Genomic DNA, 19028 nt, shown 5'->3' with positions numbered 1-19028 from the left:
TGGATGGTGGGTAACAAGAAACATTTTTGAAGGAAAAACAAAAACCTGATTCCTTGGTCTGGGTGGTAGAGGGTGAGGTTGAAGTGAGTCTTCAACAAAGCTGAGTCTAAATTGACTGGGAGGCTTTTATTTGGAACTCTCCCTTGCCAATATTTTATCACAGTATGGTTTCCATTCTTGGCCAAGAAAAAGAACTGAGGTGGAATGGAATTGGCTCCGTCTTAGCTCTGATAAGACAGTCCTAATAATGGAAGACATCTTTCCCCCATAACTTTGAAAAACATGAAAGCAGATATTGGCTCTGAGTATGTCTGATGGCCTAACTTTATTTCCTGTCAACAGAAATAACTCTGATTTATGTTTGGTCATCAAGTTCACACACTCACATACAACTTGTATTGGGAGAGCACAGAGAGTTGTAATATACAGAGCTGTGATGTATGCCTGTCCAGTGAAGCTTCCTGGTCCAAAGGAGACCTCAGGGACTGAGAAAGACACTTCAGTATTCTCACTCTTCTGACACTATATCCCCCTGTGCATCCTTCCAGTGAGTTATATTACGTGGGCTTCAGATGAGCTACATGTCGGCTTTGATCTCTGAGCCCCTCACCTACGCTCTTTGTGATCCAGAGGTTGGTTGGCCTGTATCCAGTAATTGCGGTGGGATGCTGAAGGCTGAGGGGATGGTCCATGCTGGTATCTGGCACATTGTTTTATTCTTTTAATATCTGGATGCATCAGAGGAGTGAGAGGATTTTTTAAATTCCATTTCCTTTTCAAAACTGATCGATGGTCCAGGCAGTGGAAATTGAGTGAATATGCCTTTTCAGTTAATGCCTTCTTATGTCATCTGGTTTTGAATTCAGAAGTATTCTTTCCACTGCCCTGTTATTATGCCGTATAATTCATTGAATTTAAGATGCCATCAATCATAACATGTCCCATTCTTTTATGTACCACTACAAAAAAAATACTGCCTATTAAAGGAGGACCTAATAGTTCCTTATGTTTAAATTTTGTATTTTATCCTTTTTCAAGGGGTTCTTTTATACTTATTTGGATAGATTTATTATGTGTCCCACTTGTGCAGACATAAAAAGGAAAGTATATGTAAAATAAGTTGGCTAAGTTTCTCCTAAAATTTCTTCATATCCAGAGTCCAACTCTTCCAAATCCCTCTAGAGACAGATTCTTCAATGTCTATACATAATGCAGTGTTTTGCCCCAAAATACTATGACAGTGCAACACAATAACTACATCATGACTGTGGCCTGGCTGACAGTGAGTCTAAGTGACAGCAACTGTAAGAAGCCATGGATAGTGAGAAGCCAGGAAATTGAGACACATCCTGACTGTAGAGATGTTAAAACATGGGGGGTGGGGTGGGGGGGGAGGTATATCTTAGAATGGAAGAAATATGGTATGACTCAGTCTCAAAGCGTGGTACAAGATTCATGTATACAAAACTTAGAACTATTTTACAAAAAATTCTCTTTTTATTTCTGAGGTTCAACATCAACCTCAGAGAGGAAGGCAAAGTTTTAAATTATCCACCCCTGAATTGCCGTCTCAGTGTAAGCAGTTCACGGGATCCTAAGTAAGCATGCTTATTTTACTTCTAGAGAGACTCTATAGGCTTTCTTTTTAAAAAGAAGTGGCCATGGAGACGGTTTATCTGTCAGTCTATGAAGACTGTGAGGCAACTTCGTATAGTTCCTGGGAAAGGTCCTTGCCAATATTTATTAGCCTCTCATTGTAAAAAACCTAATGTGTAATTTCAAATAAATAAGAATAAAAATTTCAAATAAAACCCGACATGTTCATGCTTATTTGGCAAAGTTATTTGGTGAAAAGAAGAATAGTAGCAGTCTTTTTCATTTTGGTGCCTAAGATACAACGAAGTAGATTACATATACTTTTCCAACAATAGTGTGAAGAATCTTTTACATAGCTCTAAAATAAACACAATCGTTTTAGCAGGAAAAAACCTTAAATTGGTAGTAACCACTAGAATTATATTTGAAGGAAATATTCTATGTTATTTGAATACAAATTAAAAATAAACACTCCAGTTTCTTTTTTGATAGATTAATTGGAACGTATTAAAACTCACAGAATTATTATGCAACTTATAAGCATTCATCTTTTATTTACTCTCAGGAACCTTACTTTTGGAAACTAGTATTCCACGTGAGCATTACACAATCACATAAAAGATTTTTTTCCTTCCCACCTGCGTTAGGCCCAGAGGTAGTTAAATGCTGGTGATTCTGTCTCCGTCCAGCGGAGGGCAGTAGCGCACATCTTTAGAAGAGGGATTCCCGTTTCAGGTTGGACGAGCCTCAACCTGAGAAACCGTACACCGCGTTCCGTGTCTCTTAAGCCAGCCTCCGGTGACAGTCCTTGGCAAGGTCAGCAAGGCCACGACGAGTTGTCTTCAGGGGCCCAGGTGGCAGACTTGAAGGCTCCTCTTCCCAGTTCTGTGGCATGTACTCCCTCAGCCCAGGCGTGTGTGATGCAGGAAAAATGCACGGCCCCGTGACACGCAAAGGATCTGGGACCAAGCCCCACCACTTGGCTGCTTGAGTTCGCCTTTGGCAACAAATTGGAGGGAATGTGGTTAAAATGCGACTCATTCCCTTCCCAAGATATCGGCACTTAGATTGCATTTCTTCCTGTTTTCTGCTCTGATGAAGGACAATGAGGGGGAGATGTGGAGGCTTTGGTCCTGTAGGAGCATCTTCGAATCTAAAAATTGCCTCCTTGTACCATCCCCGCCTAGAGCTTTGCTTCCTTCATGCTGTATTTGGACAAACTGGGATTGTTCAAGCCACCAGAATTCCCAGGGGACCGACTAGCAGGCATGCTCTGTGCCTTTGAATTCAATTAGAATGGAGTGCTTTGGGCAGTAGTCAATCTAATGACATTTTTATCATTCAACTTAAAGAAAATGTTAAATTAAAAAATTTTCCAAGTTCCTTAACGAGGTAACAAATGCTTTAGAACGACTTCTAATCGTATGCATTGCGTGAGTCTGTAGAAACACCAGAAACACCACAGAAAGGAGTGGACTCTAAGGGCCTCGTGGAGGTGTAGCATGAGAACCCTCCATAGTCTTTCATGAGGACAGGGTGCATTCTCTGGGCTATTACTTTTTCTAATACTATACTATATGCCTAGTTAAGGGATGATAGCAAAATGGACACCTGTGTATCTACCTCCCAGTTTAAGAAATAGAATGTTACCAGTACCTTTGGTGCCCCTGTTTGCCCGTCCCTGCTTCTTTCCATCTGCCTCCTCTTTTCTCAGAAGCAACCACTCTCCTAAATTGTAATCACTTCTGGGCTTTTCTTTTTTTACATCTTTATTGGAGTATAATTGGTTTACAATGGTGTGTTAGTTTCTGCTTTATAACAAAGTGAATCAGTTATACATATACATATGTTCCCATATCTCTTCCCTCTTTCGTCTCCCTCCCACCCTCCCTATCCCACCCCTCCAGGTGGTCACAAAGCACCTAGCTGATCTCCCTGTGCTATGCAGCTGCTTCCCACTAGCTATCTACCTTACGTTTGGTAGTGTATATATGTCCATGCCACTCTCTCCCTTTGTCACAGCTTACCCTTCCCCCTCCCCATATCAAGTCCATTCTCTAGTAGGTCTGCGTCTTTATTCCTGTCTTACCCCTAAGTTCTTCATGACATTTTTTTTCTTAAATTCCATATATATGTGTTTTTCTTAAATTCCATATATATGTGTATACGGTATTTGTCTTTCTGTTTCTGACTTACTTCACTCTGTATGACAGACTCTAGGTCCATCCACCTCATTACAAATAGCTCAATTTCGTTTCTTTTTATGGCTGAGTAATATTCCATTGTATATATGTGCCACATCTTCTTTATCCATTCATCCTATGATGGACACTTAGGCTGTTTCCATCTCTGGGCTATTGTAAATAGAGCTGCAATGAACATTTTGGTACATGACTCTTTTTGAATTATGGTTTTCTCTGGGTATATGCCCAGTAGTGGGATTGCTGGGTCATATGGTAGTTCATGCTATGATTCCTTCTCTATTCTGTGCCATTTGTATAGTTGTCTTCCCTGGACCAAAATCACCCTGTTGTCTAAATTACTGAAGCTTTGGAGTAAGACTTCATTTCTGGTAGGTCAAGCGAGATTCCCCTTCCACCTCCTCACTCCCACAACCCCTGTTCCTTTTCTTCAGGGGTGTCTTGTCTATGTTTGTTCCTTCATGAGATTACTCTTAATATTCAGAGAGGATGAGAAGCTGAGTGTCTTCGTGTGGATCCTCAGTCTGACAAGCTGGTTTGAATCCTGGCTCTTCATTACTATCTGTGCTGCCTTTTAGGCTAGTTACTTTACCTCTTAGCTTCAACTTCCTCATCTGTGACATGCACATCATAGTAGCACCAATTCACAGGATTGTTGTGAGGATTACAATGGGGTAACATAGATAAGGCACTGAGAACATTGCCTGGAAGGTGACACTATGGCTTTGAATAGCTGAGAGCTTCTGCAGTCACACTGACCTCCTGGCTGTCTTTTGCCAACCATGTCACCTTGGAACAGTTTCTTTGTTTTTCCAAACCTCTGTTTCTGCATATGCACATGGGGATAATATTAGGGTTGTTATAAAAGTTAAAGGAGAAAACCAAGGAAATTACATAGCATGTTGTCTGGTAAATGCTTAACAATTTCATTTCAGCATTTTAACTAGATTTAATTTTAAAAGTAAATTGGGCCTTAGTGCTAAAAATTGTCTCTACACTCACTTCTGGGTATCTACAAAAACACTTGCTTGGGAATCCAAAACGTTTGCCTGGGCGAAGGATGATGATAGTAAAGAGAAGTTTGCAAAACCATCTCTTGCTTTCTTGCAGCTTTTCCTTGCTTTCATCTTTTTGAGGTGCAGCATACTCAGAAGGAAAAACTGTTCCTGATTAAAAGCCAAACTCTCCTTCCTAGGCCTTCCCTGTTTCCACAGCCTGCTTTGCCAGCTTAGGGCTGACCAGGCAAAGCTGTTCCTTAACTTGTTTTCCAGAATCAGAGGAAAGCTTAACATAACAAAATTTTATAGCTCCTGCCCGGTAACATATATTACTTTAGAAAAATAAAAATACCTTTCCCTTATCATGCATTATTCTTTTACATGTACAATTTTCCTGACGTATTGAAGTAATATTCCACGGTTTGCTGTGACTTGGAGGTTTATGGCCCTTCTGTGGCAGATCAGACTAAACATAATTCATTCATAGCTACTTAGTGCTCTGGGAAATAAACCCCTGAACTTAAATAACTATGGTGTGACCTCTGTAAAATATTATTTATGGTTTTAAAACTACTATTATGTAGATATCAAGATATGCCAAATGTTATAAACCAAACACCAGCTGGCAAATGGGACAACAAGTATTCCATTTATTTTTGCTTTTCTTTCTGGATATTTCTCTACAAATGCTATTTTCACTTAAATGGATTCTGGGGTAATTATCTGGTGGAGGAAAGCAATGCTCATTTACATTTTATTATAGAATACTACAGTAAGTAAAACAATTCTCTATAAAAAGCACCACAAAAATATAAACATTCCATTAACTTACTGCAGTTTAATAGGAAAGATACTGATTACCTTTGAGTATAAAGTAACTCTCCCCACTATCAGTGAACTAGTGTAACCCATCTGTTATTCATTTCTGCAAATTAGTTTATGGAGGAAAACCCAACTGCACATTTAAGTTATCCAAATGGGAACTCTAAGTTTAGTCTTTTCATGCTGTCAAAAATATGTGTGCATTCACAGCACTCCTTATTGTAAGATTTTCAAAAGTGTAGGGTGTCATCTCCACACCTCCTTGATTTCCTCAATGATTTCCTGTGCATTCGACTATATTGTAAGAAATAAGCTGTTCAGTGGTAGTTAAGTCATGGAATCGTTGGTTTCCTAATAATCATTCAACAAATGTTTGAGGACCCACCACATGCTGGTCACTCAGCTTGACACTGGCAATAATAAAGATAAATGAGAAAAAAGAAATCCTCAGTGCTCAAAGAACTAACAGTTTGAATATGGAGGTAGATAACCAAATAAGAAATTTCCAGGCAGCGCATCAAGGGCTGTGAGAGAGGAATAAGCACAAAGGGAAGACGAGGCTGAAGACACAGTGGAGGAGGCAAGGAGGGCTTGTGGAGGACTTCACAGAGGATGGAGACCCAAACGCTGAGCATGGTCTTGAGGATGACTGGGGAGATTCCGGTGGTCAGGTGGACGTGCAAGACCAGCACGGGCAAAGACACAAGGGGATGCTGGGTTCAGGCCTCTTCAAATCATTCGATATAGCTGAAATTTGCTGGAGCCTTGGAGAAAGAAGGGATGAAGATTCAGTGCGAGGCCAACCATGGAGGTCTTGAAGGCCCTGCTGAGGAATTTAGGCTTCCTCCTGTAGGCTGTGTGTAGACATGAGAGAGCTGAAGTTGAGGGTCACGTGATGAGGTTTGTGTACTGGCTAGCTCCTCGTGGCTGGGATGTGGAAAATAAACTGGAGCCCAATTAGCAGGCTCCTCCAACTTCCAGATGGAAAATAACAAAGTCCTGGGCCAGGGCAGTGACAAAGAGAGACCTGATTGAAAGTGCATTTGGGATCTGGAAGCAACAAGATCTGATAACCAGTTGGATGCGGGAAGAAACAGAGGGAGGAGTCAAGGAGGTAGTTCCAGTTTGGGGCTTGGATGCTTGAGTGGGACAGATGAGTCATTTTCAGCACCTGGGACTATTCTTGGAAGAATGAGTTTGGAGGAAAGGTCAATGGGTTTCCTGCTGACCACGTGGAGCTTATGTTATTTGTAGGACATTTAAGTGTGTCCCAGAGGCAGCTGGACGTGTGAGTTTGGAGAGAAGTTAAGGTTGGAGATAGAGATTATGCCATTTATATATATGATGGTCAGTGTTTTTAAAGATTCATGAAAGTGAATAAATGAGCTAATTTGCCCCCTAATGGTATGAAAGATACCATCATTTGGTTATTTGCAAACTATCTTGATGTAACAAGGTAAGTCTTCACCCCTAAAGCCCTGTAGGTAAAAACAAAAAGGGAAGGGTAAAAAGTGTTTTCCATTCTGTCATTTGCTATGAATAGGAAGTGATGCATCTCTCATTTTGGATTCTTTAACAAAAATGGGATATGTCTTTTACTTATTAAAATCATAACAAGATTTAATCAAGTCTTCCTTTGAGAATACTCAAGTGATTCAAATCATTGAAATGATATCACGGCCACATCCAGAGGTTGTGCTTTCGTTGTAGAAGACTGCCTACTTTTGTCGAGTTCCAAACAAAACTGAGCAAAATAGAAGGGAATCTATTTCTCCCTCATTAGTCTTGATGACTTTCTAAAAGCTCATGCATTTTGATGGCTAAGATTAATGAGACCACATAGTGTTAAGCACCTTGGACTTTCAGAACAAAGGCCTTTTAGAAGAACAAAGTATCATTATTAATGACACATCACTTACAGTTTTCATCAGTAATGTTAGGTTTCAGCCACTTTAATGGGAATTTAGTTAAGAGCTCCAATGTGGAGAGCAAGGCTATTAGAGGAGGTTCTTGACAGTAATACCTTTTGCTTCTAAGGAAGAAGATAAATCATACTGAAATTGATCAAAAAGACAAGCTGAGAGGTTCAGAAGGTGAGCTACCATCCACTTAGTAAATTTCTCAAAGGCCTTATCATCAATGAGTCCGCTGGAGAGCTCTGCCCTCTGCAGTGGGCTCCCTTTGTGGCCAAGTCTCCCCCTTCTGGACAACTTGCTGGCCCAGAAAACTGCTTCTCGCTCCAAACTTCACCTTTCTTTTTTATTTCCTCTCTCCTCTCCCTCCACACCCCCAGTCTATGTTGGGTTTCACTGCCTCAGGATCTTCCTTTGTCCTATGGTGAGCTGCTCAGTCAAGTGCATGAATAAAGGAATGCCACCTTGCTGTGGTGAACTAATTTACACCATTACCGCTAAAGGTGAGAATCATAATGCCAGGTGGCAAACCAGTGGGGAAGTATTTTTCCCTGAATACATGTCGTTAGTCTTATCAGATAAATCATGGGGGATGGTGGTATACATAGAGTCAATGGTGTTTGCGATTTTTGCAAATTCTTTACACAAGATGCTACTTTCAGATAAGATCTCTCAGGGACCTTAATGTGTTTCGGTCAGATTCACTAAGACTCTCTCAATGACACTTTATAAATGACTCTGCTTTTGTTGGAGGGAAATTACGAGAAATTCTCCTGGGGGAAAAAAACTGAAGTTAAAAAAAATTTTAATTTTGTCGTCGAAATCAGTCAGCTATGTATAATCTGTAGGAAAAAAAAAAAAAAACTAGAATGCAAAGAAATGCCCAATGAAAATAAAGGAAGGGGGAATTTAGTATTATTACCGTAACTGATGACTTATACCCAGGGGCATATAAGGAATTGATTACACTGCAGCTCTACCAATAACTCTTTGAGATCTTAGTCAAGATTGTTGAGATCCCCAATGACAGGAAGGGAGCACAGACACCACAAGGCAGAAGGGGTTGTGGTTATATAGTGTGAAGTGATATTGTTACTAAAGGAAATCTCAGACTATTATTCTGTCTCTGATTTGTAACAACTGTATAGTCTGTGAATTGTTTAGTTGATTTGATTCTGGAGATCCTTGGAAAATCTTTCTTGTTATATTATTCTGTTTTGGGAGTTCCTGCCAACCACATTAATTAGTTTCTCTTTTGTTTGTGATTTACAAGGTAGATCAAAGCACATTTCCAGTCCAATTGTTGAGGTTCACTCTTTTCTGTCTCATACCAGATGACACAGCTCTAGCTAGGAAGCCTTTACTGGACAACATGAGAATTCAAGTCCAGCTAAAATGCTGAGATACCAAACAAAATGCTACAGTGCAGGAGAATGTTTTGTTTTTAAAATTTCTGAGGCGTTGTAGTCCAAAATACCCAACAAATAATTGCAATTTAGAATTTGAGTAAAATGCAGAAATGGAGAAGATTACTGCAATCACATTCTTTAGTAACTTTTAGTACTAAATATTATTGAAAATTGACCACAGGGCTTCCCTGGTGGTGCAGTGGTTAAGAATCCGCCTGCCAATGCAGGGGACACGGGTTCGAGCCCTGGTCCGGGAAGATCCCACATGCCGCGGAGCAACTAAGCCCGTGTGCCACAACTACTGAGCCTGTGCTCTAGAGCCCGCCAGCCACAACTACTGAAGCCTGTGCTCCTAGAGCCTGTGCTCCACAAGAGAAGCCACCGCAATTAGAAGCCTGCACACTGCAACTAAGAGTAGCCTCCGCTCACTGCAACTAGAGAGAGCCCACACACAGCAACAAAGACCCAATGCAGGCAAAAATAAATAAATAAAATAAAATAAAATATTTAAAAAATTGACCAAATTTTACCAAATTCAAACAATAGTTGAAGATCATCTGATTTGTACTACATGTTGATGTTGATATAAGCTCAGATTCTGCACTGGGAAGTTAACACTGAAAGATTGAGTTCACTGTGAGCTTTATTATGAAAGATGATTTTCTTTCTGCATTATAAATCTGCTAATAGCAAATGAGCAAAGTGGTTGCTAGTTGGTACCTTTTTTAACGTCTGTGCCTTTAAGATCATAGTTCAAAAGAATTAAGCAAGTGCGATAAAAAAGGCAACACAAACATAACCTTTATTCTCTTTCAAAAACCTGGAGAATAAATAGGGCTTGGAACCATATTCATTGATTTAATCAGAATACCTTAAATTTTGTAGTCCCATTTAAACTTTTATAGCAATACAATGATTATTGTAAAAGTGATAGCAATATACATGGTTGTTCTCAACTAAGTAGTAAAAAAATGTAGTAAATTCTCTTATCCATCATAAAGAAGGGCTAGGCTAGTGAGCTGCTCGATCAAACACTCATAATAAATAAAAATTACTCTCTATATATCTGATCATATATTCATAGCCTAAAATCACAATACACAATCTGACAGTAAAGCTGTGCTATGTTCAGGAGTTGGGAAGCCAGCACACTGGGATTATAAAACATTTTTTGGTTTATGTAAATACTGAGACAGAATCTCTAAAATCACGACTGTTCCAGAAGATCTGAGACAGATGTCAATGAACATGCATGTCTATCGGCTATTAGTTTTCAAAGGACTAGAAGAGTAAAATAAAATTAATGTAAATTATTTAATACAATTCAATATTGCTTTGACTACTTAAGAAAAATACCTCAAGGTATTGCACTGCCTTATAGGCATGAGCAAAAATTGTAGTAACTGGAAAGTAGCCGTAATAGAGAACAGGCACTGAGAATTCTGACAGAACACCAAATAACTGCTTTTGGCAAATAAACTGGTTAAGATGATCTCACTTTTTTAAAGTTCTTTTGCCATAAAAGGGGTTTTTTAAATTCTATTTTCTTAGAATAATTTTACATATATTAGAATGATTTTAGAGCAGTCAGAGTTTAACATTATCTCAAAGGTTCAAATAATTCTTAAGATTCTAGTTTACATAAGACTATATTCCTTAGCATTCATTTAAACATATTACTAAAAACAAACATGGTTCATCTGAGAACATAGATTAAAATTTTTTTTTCTTAAACCCAAGGGAAAAGGTATGAACGTAGCCCTTTCTCTCTAAGCATAAAAAGTCATTTAGATGACAAAGAGGACTGAGTCCAGAGTCAGGAGACACAGATATGACTTTAGGGAAATCACTTTCCCTCTAAGATCCCTTCCAGCTATCTGATTCTAAGGTTAAAACATTCCCTCTGAACTATACAAACTGACCTGGCATTTTCCAGTTTCTACACAGTACCTGGCCACCCTGCCCCCTCAAAAAACCTTTTAATTTCTTACACTCAAATATCAAATGAATTGATACAAACCCTGCTCTGCAAATCTGTATGCCAGCTAGTTGTTTTCACTTATTCTGCACATTGTAGAGAGCTTCCTGTGTTCAAGAAGGAGTGCTAGACCAAACCTGCTTGTCACTGCCCCTGGGAACAAATGACCCCCTGGAAAACTGGACGCAGTGATCGCGTCAGGCCCAGCTTCAGACACCTGAGGAAATAGGGAAACAGGCAGTTATCCTACTTGCTCCCTGGTTCAGGGCACTGATTCCCAAACTTGAGGGAATACAGGAGGAATCTCCAGATGGGTTTGTTAAAACCGCAGCTTCCAGGGTCTCACCGCAGCCTTATTGTATCAGAATTTCTGGGGATGGGGCCTCCTAAACTATCTACATTTTTAATCAATATGTTCTCCCCCACCCCTCCATGTCTCTGCTGGTTATTTATGGGCTTCCCTCTCTACACTCCCACCCCCCAAAAAAGAAAAAAGAAAACCACTGTACTGTAGCGGTTAAAACTCTAGAGTCAGCGTCAGGAGGCAATGAGCAGCTGCTAGATCTGGAATGAGTTATTTAACATCTCTTCACCAGATGGGGGTTGAATGAGAGGAGTCTAGCCGTCCCTTCCTCTCTCAAAGAACCTCACGTGTCAACTCGTGAAGGAGATGGGGAAAATGTGCAGGGATGTCTCACTCTAGCAGTTCAAACACCCCAGAAGAGTCTGGAAGCCCCCGATCGGGTGTAATTCCTCTCTCTCTCTGGTCCCCTCATCCACAACTGGAGGCAAAGTGAGGCGAAGTTGGAACTGGGTGACAGTCGGGAGGGAGAAACCAAAAGAAGCTTGCAAGAGCGTTGTGGCAAGAAGCAGAAAGAGTACTCTGAAAGCAGGAATTACTCGTCGTCCTCGTCGTCGTCGTTCTGGTCCTGGTAGCGAATGTAGACGACCAGCATGACAAATCCCGTGAGGATGCAGAGGGAGCCGACCACCAAGTAGGCGATGCCCAGGAACGGATTCTTGCCGCCCATCCAAGAGATGCTGCTGAAGTTGATGAGCTTGTGGCCGCCGAAGACGCGCACCGGGTAGTTGTAGGTGATGTTGACGCGGTAGGTGCCCCGCGGCAACCCGGCCGAGTAGTTGCCCTGGCGGATGCGCGCGTACAGCTTGCGGAACGTGGGCAGCGCCGCCGTGCGCATCCATACCACGAAGTCCTGGTTGATGAAGCCGGTGTTGTTCGGGTCTGGGCTGAGCTCGTAGACCGGCCGGTGCCAGCTGGGCGGGGGCGCGGTGCCCAGGAAGGCCAACGCCAGGCTGCCGTTCACCAGCGGCGGGTTGCGGAACTTGACGTGGTAGTCGGTCCACCAGGCGATGCCGGTGCGGTCGAGCGGCACCTCGACGTAGGGCCCGCCCGGCAGGCGCTGGTGCCACAGCGAGAAGGAGTCGTTGAAGAGGCTGTTGGCGATGGCGCCGCAAGGCGCGATGGGCAGGCCAGCCGCGCTGTACTGGTAGGGGTAGCAGTCGTTGACCGGGTGGTGCAGCGCGCTCTGCAGCCCGCTCAGCTGCGCGTCGTCGCGGGACACGCCGTAGCGCCGGTTGTTCTGGTAGAAGTTGGTCAGCTCGTAGTAGAGGTACACGGGGCCCTGGAAGAACTCGGGCAGCGAGAAGTACCAGGCGCACGAGCAGCGGGGCGGCGGCGCGCGGCCCTGGCCGGCGGCGGCGCACACCGAGCAGTTGCCGGTGCCCGGGTCGCCGGTGTAGTCGTACTCGAGCTCCTTGATGCCGTTGGAGGAGTAGTAGAGGCCCAGGCCCAGGCCGATGAAGGCCAGGCCGGCGCAGAAGAAGAGCGGCAGCGTGATGCTGGCTGACAGCAGCGGCTGCCAGGCGGGGAGGCGCTGCTGAGTGAACGCGGTGTTGTCGGGCTGGTGGGCGCCCCGGGCGGTGGCGCTCCAGGTCATGGCGGCCGCGCGGACCCACGGAGGGGAGCTCGGATGGGGCCGGCCGGGGGCGCCTCCCCCTCCTCACTGGGCGAACCCGGGGCTACCCCCAGGGCAGGTTTCCACCGGCTCAGGTGAGTTCTGGCCCCAGCCCCGCCTCCGACCCCCGCACAGGTGAGTCTTAGTTACAGGTTCTCCGGGCAGTGACCGGACCCTTCAGTTCCGCCTCGGCCCAGGTGATCGGCCAGCACCGCCCCTGCGGGTAATCGAGAGCCGCGCCCCGCCTCTTCGGAGGTGAGCGGGCGGGCGTTCCTTCCCTCACCTGGCGGGCCCAGAGCTCGCTTTTCCTCTGGATCCGGGTGGGTCCGGACTCTAGCTCCTCCTCCCCGAGGTGAGTGGCGGCCCCAGGATGCCTCTGAGTGGCTCATACCTTGCTCAGGTACTTCCTTCCCTTCCGCCTTCCAAGTGACTAGAGTGCCTGGGCCAGTCTTGCCCGAAATCGTAGGAGCTGCAGCCTCCAGCACAAAGTTCCACTGAGGGATTGCACCGTGCATCCTGGAGCCTTGAAGATTTCAGGTAATTAATCCTCTTTTATCTGAAAGTGGAAAAAAGTGTCTCTGGACCCTCTTGTCTTTGTAGGTTAACTTAGGGGCCCCCTTTCAGTCAAGTTGCAGCCACAAGTTGTAATGCCCAAGAGACTGCACTATGGTAAATCGGTTTGGAATGCCGTGCCTGCATTCAAATTCTAGAATTTTTTTTTTTTAAGGGAAAATGATTTTCCGGCTAGGTGTCCCAATCTGGCTGTATAACTAAGAAAAGTGGAAAGTTCTCTAAAAATGACACTTAAAAAAGAGAACTAAAGATGGCAGGAGGTTCAGAGCCTTTAAATATCTCTCTAGCTGGTGGAGAAACCACACAAGGAGAAAATTGCACTGGACTACATGTGATTTCTTTTTCTTTTCAGATTATTTGCCTGACTGGAAAAAAGTCCGACCCAAGGTCCCAAAAGACCTAGCTGCTATCCACAATCAAGGATGTTAGGACTTTGGGCCTAAGGAGGTGAACTACAAGGTTTTATAGGACTTACTGCAAAGGAAACCCAAAATAGCTCTGAACATTGCTTGCGATTCTGGCTTTTATATCTAGGTTGGTACAATATACAAAAGAGGGTGTCGGGCCATTTCAACTTTGTGCTAAATCCTCCTTAGGTATTGAGGTGTGTCTGCCTCTCTTCCCGCTCCTAAAATGCAAATAACTTAAATATTTGCTATATTACACTTCTGCACTTAGAATAATATATTGCATTCAGGAGTTATTCAAACCCATTGAAATCTGGAAAGTTAAAATACTTGCTAAATTAAACAACAGGGATTTTTTTTTTTAAGCATCTTTCAAGTGTTAGCCCTAAGCTAAGCAAGGTAGAAGACAGAAGACAATTCGACTAAAAAGGACCCTTGATCTCAAGGCACTTGCAGTCTGATAGGGGACATATTACTCAGGAATAAGATGAATCAAAATAGACAATACACAGCATATACTCAAGTACCAAATTATACTTTACAAGAATGATACTAAAATTAAAAAGTAATATTGTTTTAATAACAGAAAATTCATTCTATCTTGTTGAATGGAATGAATGCAGATCGCAAGCTTTAGCTATTAGAGAATACTGAGGGAGACCCAGGTGACTCGAATTCCACTTCCCGCACTTTTAATCATATCCCAAGAGAGGAAATCCCAACATTGTCCACAACTTCCTATGGTGTGATCCAGTCTCCACTACACCTTTCTTTCAAGAAGATAAAAGAAGAAACAGTTCTCTGTATCATTTTGGTGGGTTCCATCCACTCCTATATCATTGAGTCATCAGTTGGCTTGACATAGAGTCCACAGAACTAGTCCCTAGGAAGGAATTTGGTTCCCCAAACTTAACCTAGTGGATTTTAAGTCTAACAATTGCCCCGCCACCACTCCCCGGAAGTGTGAGCCCTCCTGTTGAGCTGAGAGACTTGCCAGCTCTCCCCTCCCTGGATGACATTCATTTATTCATTCTGATAACTAGGGTCACACCAGAGTGTCCCAAAAGCCAAATGAAGAGAATATTTCAAGACAAGGAATGGTCTACAGGGTGAAACACAGCTGAGGGTTCTAGTGAGACAAGAAATGAAAAGGTTTAACTTCTGTGGGAACAATTTGGGTGGTGGGGTGGGAGGAGTCAGGCTGTCTCAGGTGAGGGAAAGAGGATGTGGAGGCAGCCCAGGCAGGACAACGCCTTTTAGAAGTATGGGGGAGGGGCAGGAGAAAGGCAAGTGGCAATCATTTAGAAGAGTATGTATCCCAAGGGAAAGGCTTCTTTATAGATGGCAGCAAGGATTTATTCTGAGGGGAAAAGATAACAGTTCCGGCAAGGTTGAAGAGAGGGGCGACAAGCTCATGGATGGTCCAAAGGCAGGAGCAGGCAGGAGGCTCCGGGTCCAGAGAGCAGGTGCAGGGTCAGCTCACCTCTGAAACAGGGAGTAAGGATGGATGCAGAATGCAACTGGGCTTTGGTCTTGGCTCAAGGGGAGAAAGTTCCCACATAAGAATTTCTTTCTGTGCAGTAAAAGGCATTGGGGGGCGGGGAAGGGAAAGCATGAGCCTAAGGAAGTCTGTGAGGAGGGGAAGAGGGAACTGGCCTGGGATATATGAAGTGATGTTGAGTGGCTTCGTCTAGAGGAGTCATGCAACCCAGGCTGGGAGAAGGCAAGTGAACACGTCCAGCACATGGGGGCTTTCAGTGCAGGTGAATTGGAAATAAAGGCTTAAGATATTGCAGTTATTGTGGAGCGGGTGGCTTAAGTGATAGGCCTTAGTATTTAAGAGAATAGCAAAGAAAAATGAAACAAAGCTGGGGGACCAAAAGAGAGCATAGGGACCAGCAGACTGGCAGTCCTAATGATGTTAATTAACGAGCAGGTGGCATGAAAGCTGGGAGGGGAAAAGCCCTGGTATGAGATGGGATGTTAAAGATTTTGGAGGGGCTTCCCTGGTGGCGCAGTGGTTGAGAGTCCGCCTGCCGATGCATGGGACACGGGTTCGTACCCCAGTCCGGGAGGATCCCATATGCCGCGGAGCGGCTGGGCCCATGAGCCATGGCCGCTGAGCCTGCGCTTCCGGAGCCTGTGCTCCGCAATGGGAGAGGCCACAACAGTGAGAGGCCCGCGTACTGCAAAACAAACAAACAAAAAGATTTTGGAGGTGAAGCAGTGCCGGGATGCATGTATACGTCATGTCTTCTCTACCAGCTTGCAAGTTCTGAGAGGCCAGGGACTGGTATGTATTGCTGTGTCCCCCAGAGTTCAGTGTATAACGAGGGCTCTGACCTCGTGTCTTGCATTTGGTTATGATGCATTAAAGGACACGTGACTCTTGTGAACTCTTCCCAGTCCCAAAAAAGAAGTTAGTTCATTCTAAACAATTCTTTTTTGTGTCTGTTTATTATAAAGAGAACTCAAAGTGAAAGGAAAAGTCATTCCCAATCCCAGTACTCCTCAAATCGTTTTATTTTTCCATTTTATATTGTGGGTTTTATCCATTTAATTTTAATAGATTTTAATTATAAAAAATACATTATCATTCTGTGTGTTAAATTACCTCCTTATGGAATGAGATGAAGAATAAAGTAAATATTTTCTCTGTTGCTTTGTGGTCTTCATAATTTTTAAATGGTTCCAAAATTCATGGTTTTGCCATATTTAACCACTCTCCTATTGTTGGGCATGTGGATTATTTCCAGTTTTTCAGTATTCCAAAGAATATAGTAGTAGACATCTTTTCGCCTATAACCTTTCATTTTATATTATTTCCTTAGGGTAAATTTCTAAAAGTAGGAAAGGGGCTTAAAAGTCAAACCTGTTAAAGATACATATCTCTAGAGACTTTGACACTGCCACACATTGTTTACTTGGCTACAGTCACCAAAATGTTCCCAACAAAACCAGTTGTAAACCACAGAATATATTTAGTCTGCGCTAATAAACTATCAGATACTAGGAGAAGCAATATAAGATAGGGGAAAGAAAGTTGCCTGACGTTAAGGAAGTCCAAGTTCTACTCAAAAGTTCATCAAGAAATAGCTGGGTGACCTTTGTCAAATTGCTTAACTTCTCTGGTTTCCTGATTGCTTATCTGTATGAGTGTGTTTGCCAAAATGATAGTAAATATCTCTTTCAATGCAAAGATATCTGTTTCTAGTCATCCCAAGAGGTCTTCCTTGCACTGACTCATTGAATAAATAGTCAGCATTAAAAAAAAAAAAAATAGTCAGCATTTACTGAGTACCTACTGTGGGCCAGTCACTCTGTAGGCACTTTATGTGCAGTATCTCATCGAATTCACACCGCAAACCTAGGTGGTAGGTAATATTATAACCATGAAACTGATGCAGAACTAAGATTTAGGCTAAGGAAATGGAGGCTAGCCAAGTTCTTATAGAGGTAAGTGGTAGCTGAGAGTCTAGTGCTAAATTCCAGCATCCTTCATTTTCAGTCACCGCAGTGTAATGTCTAGACATACTTCTTCTTAAAAGAACCCAAAAGACTTGAACCGACTTCTAGTGTAGCAGGTCTTTTATACCCCAAAGATAAGAGAATTCTGTTCCATTTATGCAAAGTCCCAGAACATCTGAGTTGCCTTATTTTTGTTTAACAAAACTTTCGTTTTGAAGCCAACTTTTGTTCAGCATGTCTATTTCTCTTGCTAAAGTAAAAATAACTTCACTTGTCTGGCTGTACTCAGTTTTTGCATTTATTTCATTTAGTTCATGACTATTTATCTTACCGTAATAGAGCCAAGGGTTTTTAATTGGTGTTCGCTTATATAAGTTTATACTGCTCAGGATTGTTGCCTATTACTCTGCCCATGGGGCAGCTTTTATTTAAAAGGAATCAAATTAAATTGCTTCATAAATTACAGCATGTGTTCAGAAAAGTTTGAAAAATATCCACTGTGCCTGGACTTCATTTTTCATTAAGAACTGTGTTCAGCAGACTTCCTGTTTCAAAAATTATGGGGTGGTACCCCCTAGTGGAAGATGCAGAGTAACTTCGGTGAACGAGTACTGTAAGCACTGGGGGCAGAAAAGACAGACAGGAGTTCTTTGCACTCCTTGCTGCAGTGTGTTGGAGTTTTGGGTCATCAACTTACTGAAAAACAGTGGAGGCCACTTGTGAGCAGAATTGGGTGAGTTGAGAGCTGCAGGGGGCAGTATAAAATGAACAATGTGACTGAGATAGGTGACAATAGGTCTTAGGTGGCACAGGCATTGGCTATGGGATGCCCAGGTTAAAAGACTGGAAAAATCAGCAGGGATTGGATTGGACTTGAACTATGTGCATAGAGTTTGGTTGTAGGAGTTGTGCTTGGTGAGTTGGTACTAGAGAGACCCAAAATATCAGGAGGACAAGTTGGGTGACAGAATTGAGATAGAGGGGAAGGAAAAGCTTTGTCACTGGAAATAAGAAAGAGTTAAATCAAAACTGAACTGGGTTAATGCAGTGTGAGAGGTGAGAGGGCCATATACCAGGGTGAGGATGGCAAGAGGGAGGGGACACCTACAGAGCAGTGTCTAGGGAACCAGCTTGTTTGTTGAGACTAAAGGCCACCCTCCCCTGCCCTTTCCCTGTCCCTGTGGGAGTGAAACTCATTGGTTTGGGGATGACCCCACTGAGGAATGTGATATACACACTGGCTTTCCCTTTCCCACAGTGACAATATCTATTTGAAATGTAGGAATCCTTCACTCTGTATCGGGAGTGAATGGTTAAACATTTAAAAATTTTCAAAAAGTTATCAGCTTGTCTTTTGACAAGATTCAACACCCATTTATGATAAAAACTCTCTGGAAAGTGGGCACAGAGGGAGCCTACCTCAACATAATATAGGCCATATATGACAAGCCCATAGCAAACATCATTCTCAATGGTTAAAAACTGAAAGCATTTCCTTTAAGATCAGAAACAAGACAAGGATGTCCACTCTCACCACTATTATTCAACATAGTTTTGGAAGTCCTGGCCATGGCAATCAGAGAAGAAAAAGAAATAAAAGGAATCCAAACTTGAAAAGAAGTAAAACTGTCACTGTTTGCAGATGACATGATACTATACATACAGAATCCTAAAGATCCCACCAGAA

The 19028-nt window shown here is 42.8% G+C and overlaps 1 protein-coding gene and 1 long non-coding RNA gene across 2 annotated transcripts in view; one reads left to right on the top strand and one right to left on the bottom strand.

Moving 5' to 3' along the window:
- Positions 1 to 11672: 11672 nt before the first annotated feature.
- The window catches only part of TMEM30B (transmembrane protein 30B), a 36578-nt gene continuing 29222 nt past the window's right edge, over positions 11673 to 19028 (bottom strand). The window contains exon 2 of the mRNA XM_067734018.1: positions 11673 to 13449. Within this exon, the coding sequence (XP_067590119.1) occupies positions 11814 to 12875 (1062 nt within the window). The 5' untranslated portion in view covers positions 12876 to 13449 and the 3' untranslated portion in view covers positions 11673 to 11813. The remainder of the gene's footprint in view (positions 13450 to 19028) is intronic.
- On the top strand, positions 11943 to 16543 carry LOC137222612 (uncharacterized). The gene is made up of 3 exons (XR_010942518.1): positions 11943 to 12026; positions 13321 to 13430; positions 13819 to 16543. It is a non-coding gene; the product is annotated as an uncharacterized lncRNA (long non-coding RNA).

This window comes from Pseudorca crassidens, chromosome 1 (assembly GCF_039906515.1).
Source record: "Pseudorca crassidens isolate mPseCra1 chromosome 1, mPseCra1.hap1, whole genome shotgun sequence".
In the NCBI taxonomy this organism is placed as follows: Eukaryota; Metazoa; Chordata; class Mammalia; order Artiodactyla; family Delphinidae; genus Pseudorca; species Pseudorca crassidens.
Note: the sequence above shows the minus strand (reverse complement) of the source record. Positions and strands in the feature narration are given on the sequence as shown.